The 5,878-nt window shown below is 39.8% G+C and overlaps 1 protein-coding gene across 1 annotated transcript; it reads right to left on the bottom strand.

The window, feature by feature from the left end:
* On the bottom strand, window positions 1-1,173 carry LOC125383617. The gene has a single exon (XM_048402209.1). It carries the CDS (start codon window positions 1,171-1,173, stop codon window positions 1-3), a length of 1,173 nt encoding a protein of 390 aa, XP_048258166.1.
* Window positions 1,174-5,878: the final 4,705 nt, after the last annotated feature.

Genomic DNA, 5,878 nt, shown 5'->3' with positions numbered 1-5,878 from the left:
TCAGCAAGAGTGCTGGAGAGCCCTTTTCTTTTTTAACTTCTTTTTTTCTGTTTTAGTCAGATGGGCTTCGCCCTGAATGTTTTTGGTGACTTTCACATGGCTGGGTTCTGATGGAGGTACTGTTTTCTTAGTTTGCAGAATCTGAGGTGCTGATGTTAGATGGTCTGTCTGGGAAGCTGAAGTAGATTTCATAGATTGAGATGTCTGTGCATCGTCGATGGTAAACTGGTCATCTTTTACCCAAGAGATCAAAGTCTGGCAGGATGTAGAGGCTGTAGTAATTTTGAGAACTGGCGGCAGAGAAGAGACCGCAGCTGAATAAGTGATATTTGCGGGTGATTTTGATGGAAGTTGTACCAATTGTTTGGCAGCAGAGTAAGAAATATTTTGCGTGTGCTTCAGTTTTAAGATCTGTGATTCTGATACGAACACTGGACATGATTTGGATGAGGCCACATGCTCCCCATCGCAGTTGGCACACTTGACATCATCTGTGCACTCGGAACCTTCGTGAATTCCACTGCAACGGAAGCATCTGGCCTTGCGAGTGCAAGTTTTTGCCCCGTGTCCAAACTGTTGACACTTGTAACACCGGAGAGGATTTGGAACATAAACCTCCACTCCGATGTGAAAGTAACCGGCTTTAATGGAATTTGGTATTTTAGCAAGACAAAAAGTAAAAAGATACATGTTAGTTGGGATAAATTTTCCATCTTCTGATTTTCTGCTGAACCGCTTAACAGCAGTGACCCCTTGATGTTTCAATTCAGCAGCAATCTCTTCTTCTGCCATGTCAGAAAGACAGCGTGCGCGGTCCCTGACAATGCCTCTACTTGAATTCAGTGTCCTGTGCACCGAAACAACAACCTGGGTGTTAACAAACTGCTGTAGACCCAGCAGATTGACAGATTGTTGTCTCCGTGCACATTCCACAAGGATGGAACCAGAACGAAGACGTGTAACATTGGTAACTTCTCCACAGGCACTTTGAATGCCTTTCAAGATAGCGAAAGGATTTAGTTTTAAAGGATTGCCATCAGCAGATGCGATGACAATGAATCTCGGCGAAGAATCTGCAATCTCAGTTGATGTTTCTTCTTCGTCAGACGTTATAGAATCGACATGACGACGTTTATTTGTTTTGAAAGAACCAGATTGATTGTGGTGAGCCATGGTGTTATGTAGTGATTCAGCACCCCTGCTCCCCACCCGCCATCGAGTGTCAACAAGGACGATGTCACAGTGGAAGCCAACCTGCAACACCAGGGGTACAGAGGTGTTATACTCCAGAAAATATAGACTTGAAAAGCTATGAGATCAAAAAGAATAAGCGTCAGGCTGGTTCGGCCCATAACACTTTCCCCAAGAAACACAGAATTCAGAGGTCTCTATCTCCAGATTGGCTCATGAGCCACCGCCTTCTGGCATACGACTCTAGGCAAACAGGAACAAAACAATGATTTTGATAACAAAGTTTAGCGTGCAATTATATTCTTAATAATATAGCCATGTATTTCATGCTAGGGCATGACGTGACCAGCCGATTGATAGAATCGGGCCAATTCTACCACCCGTCTAGGCGAAGTAAGGGTCGAAGTGGTGTGTTGGGCAAAAGGAACACTTGTTCCTGGCTCCAATGCCCTCAACCACCAGAATCCCGTCCTCCGCCGACACAGGGGCGCAACCCACGGCAAACGGGTTGCCCAATTTGGTCGCCTTTTACGACCAGCAATGGGGTGCTGTGGACAAATTCTACCCTGAGTCCACACGGGGGAAGAGCTATTAGCGTTACCCAGCACTCACCACGGGGAGGTTGCTCTTCACGAGTGCCGAATCATGGAATGACCTATACCTGAAAGTAAATGAATCATTTCATTCATGTTTTGTTCAAGATGCTTACAGTGTTACATGATTACAGCATCCTTCAATACAGCTTACATAGTTATACTAAATATGACACATTATGCTTCAATCTGAATATGTCTCTGCAGCCTGATGTCTCTTACGCATACCAGAATTTTATGCTCGTTTTTCAAGTATAATTCTAAATGTCCAAGACCTTCACCTGTTATGATCCGAAATCTGTACAAGCCTGTATGTTACACGAATATCTAGCAACGCAAGTGTCCGATACAATGCATACCTGCCATCTCAACCATGATAATATTGTGTATCCATATACATGCCTATCTGTGCTTGTGTATAGTCTTGTGACTGACCGACATATATATCTTCAGCGACGGACGACCACACACACTTCTCTTATCGCCAAGCCTATTACACAGGTGTTGCAATCGAAATGGCGGCCCTCTGTGAGGGTCAGTGATTAACAATAAACACGTCCCATTTTAATTCTGGAAACCCAAAAGTCCAGAAACTCTACGGTCTTTGCCGACTCTCGATCAAAGGTATTTACAAAATTAAACATGCTGTTTTCATGGGAACATACCAAGGAAGAAAAAAAATAAAAAAATTGTTAAAAAACTCAATATTTACACTATCTCGCCCATGGGCCTGCCCATGGGCGAAGACTGGCCCATGGGTAGGCCCATGGGCAGGCCCATGGGCGAGAATATGTTCCTTTACTCAAAACTCATGTTTTTGTTTCGCAAATACATTAAATGTATTTATTCAAGTATCATGACACAAAATTTAACTAATTTTAACTTAATTCAACTGTTTATAGCGATATTGAAATATTTCGCCCATGGGCGAGAAAAAGGTTTGGCCCATGGGCGAGAATATGTTCCTTTACTCAAAACTCATGTTTTTGTTTCGCAAATGCATTAAATGTATTCATTCAAGTATCATGACACAAAATTTAACTCATTTTAACGACCACAGACACTTCTCCTATCGCCAAGCCGATTACACACACGTGTTGCAATCAAAATGGCGGCCCTCTGTGAGCGTCAGTGATTAACAATACCTTTTCAGCCCAACCTAACAAGCTCGGACATAATCGTGGCAGTAATTTGTCCGTATCATTGCACTGCTCCATTTGTTACTTTCAGGTTGCAGTATCATTGTCTGTTCAATTAAATCTGTCAAGGTTATTGCAATGTCTTTTGATAGAACTCTTTGAGAATGCCATCCAACACTGGTTATCTGCCCACATGATTTGTTCTCTTTATACATGGTAAGCATCGCTTATAGATTTTACGTCGCTTTGGTGCGTAGAGTATAACATTTCGTATTCATATTTTAGTGAACAAAGTTAATCATATTTAGTACTCAACTAACTCTTACATACATTGTTTAACAGTATAGAAGTATACGAGGGGGTTCATTCTTTTCTATCAAACTCATGAAAATGACAAAACGTCACTGGTATAATATACAAATTACACGTCACAGACACAAGACACTACGAATCTTTTTCTAGTATATCGGTATTTGATACAAATGTACCTCATGCAACACGAAGCTCACCTGTATGTATCCTCAAACAGAAGTCTTTGTGTCCCCTCGCCTCCGCTTATGAAACGGCTCTGACAACGCTGAGCAAGATATCCTACTGCAAACGTGCTATTCATACGTTTGTCCTGGTTTCTCAACTGTATTCCGTATTTTGTCAGAATAAATATCAGTTTCGAAGGTACACGCAATAGCATTCAGTTAACTGAAATGAATACGGCACAATTAGTTGACGGCCGGTGTAATTGTATGCGGGCATTTTCGTGTATCCGATAAGTGGAACTATTTGCGTGAAATGGAGTGTAGCCGCGGATTAACATGCATACCCCACTCAGTAAACTACGTTTATAGCGAACACGCTTATAACGAACTGACGGATATAACGAACTTACTTTTTTGTCCCGACTATTTGCTGCGGTATATAGGCGTATAACGAACTACGGTTATAACGAACTAAAATTAGTGGTCCCTTTGCGTTCGTTATAACCGTAGTTTACTGTAAGCTGATTCCGATACAGTCCTTGTCCATCCCGTTAATACCGAGCGCCAGAAGTACCATCTTTTAAACGTCGACCTGCAAAACGTCCGAACTTCCGGGCAGACTCTCTATTCATTTCACCGTGGAGGCGGTTCCATCCGTTACAGATCTGACTTCCTTATAGCATCCATCGGTAATACCAATTGTACATTAGATTAAGATGTTTTCATCAGAAACATGCAAATATGGACTTGAGATATTTCACTTTTACTGTAATTGTCATCACCAATGCGGCTTCAGAGTGTACAGGCATACCTGATTGTTTCGAAACAGAGATTATGGTTGACGGAACAAAAAACTGCTCTTGCCCTGCGAATCTCAAAAAAGCCCGCCAAACGGCGTTAAGCAAACATCAGTCACTGACGCATTGCTGTAGCACAATAAACACATGACATACAACACTATACTACATTAGGTGTAAGAAAGAGATACATAAAACATATATAGCCATTATTTACATTTTTCTGTTTTTTTCACGAACTGGATTTATAATCAAACTCTATTATACTATCTATAATATCACATGAATACCATCTAACTGAATACACACGCCTTACAATTAAACCATAATGTACATTTCAAAATTACAACGTAAATAGGCAACGTATCTCCTGGCCGTCTTAAAGGGTGAGTTCCCCAAATAAGCTAACCTTTTTTGCCGATAATCGACACTTATCCATACGTATCCATTGCAAATATTAAGTATACGGTTATATGGCCAAATTTGATCAATTTTAGTGTATCTTTAATATATAGAAGAAACACTAAAACTGAAACCATACATATATATCTATATATATCTATATATATCTATATCTATCTATCTATCTATCTATCTATCTATCTATATAATGGAACATTAAAATTGAAACCACACCCACACACACACACACATATATATGACTGAATAAATTTACAATTATAAAAAATACCAGGCAACCAAAAATCTCAAGCAAATTCTTTGTCCATCCAAATATTCTTGTACAGAGAGTGTACCATGTGTAAGTACATGTAGATGTAACACGCCAAGATGCGGCACGTGTAACATCATAAGTGAAGGTACTACTTTCCTTTTTGCAAATGGCAAGGGTTTCAATGTGAAAGCCGACATGAACTGCCGCAGCAAAGATGTGGTGTATGTTATGAGATGTTCGGGATGCGGCGAAAACTACATCGGTGAAACCGGCATGGAATTAAAAGATAGAGTCACTGTACACAAACAGCAGATTAGAGACCCTAATGTTCGATGCTTAGGTGTCAGCAAACACATTGATGATTGCGGAAACGGGAATTTTACAATTTTCCGTTTTATAAATTGTATACAAGTAACAAGCAGCTGAGACTGGAAAAAGAACAAATGTTTATCCAATTGATGAAACCAAAATTGAACTCTAGAATGTATTAATAGATTTGTCATTTCAATCGTAAATGTTACACTGTTACTTTACAAATACTGTATATTTAATTCAAATGTCTCCCTACAATTGTTAAATAACTTGGTGTCGTCGATGGAGAGTGTAAATACATTATGACGTCCCAGTTGTAATTTATGACGTCATCATAAGTATGACGTCATTATATGTCATTGTCAGTTACACTGAAGAGCTGTCATGCGACAGCGAAAGTACTATGTATGAAACTGATATAAAGAAGATGATGGACTAACGTGGACTTTATTGTTTTATTATATATATATATATATATATATATATATATATATATATATATATATATATATATATACTAGCCACATAAAGAAACTGTGCACGGAGAAAATATAGATATAAGGGCACACCGTCCATATATGAAATATAGGTTTGAACACAGCAATTATTGGAGAAATTCAAACGCTCATGCACGTGCCATGCGATATGACGTCATTGATGGGGGCCTGCACGTGCATCGTGATCTTTGTCATTCAAA

This window comes from Haliotis rufescens, unplaced genomic scaffold, assembly GCF_023055435.1.
Source record: "Haliotis rufescens isolate VD_foot unplaced genomic scaffold, xgHalRufe1.0.p SCAF_25, whole genome shotgun sequence".
Lineage (NCBI taxonomy): Eukaryota > Metazoa > Mollusca > Gastropoda > Lepetellida > Haliotidae > Haliotis > Haliotis rufescens.
Note: the sequence above shows the minus strand (reverse complement) of the source record. Positions and strands in the feature narration are given on the sequence as shown.

What these genes read in the sequence shown, in the direction of transcription:
- LOC125383617 (XM_048402209.1), bottom strand. Translation starts at nt 1,173, where the DNA reads ATGGCTCACCACAATCAATCTGGTTCTTTCAAAACAAATAAACGTCGT.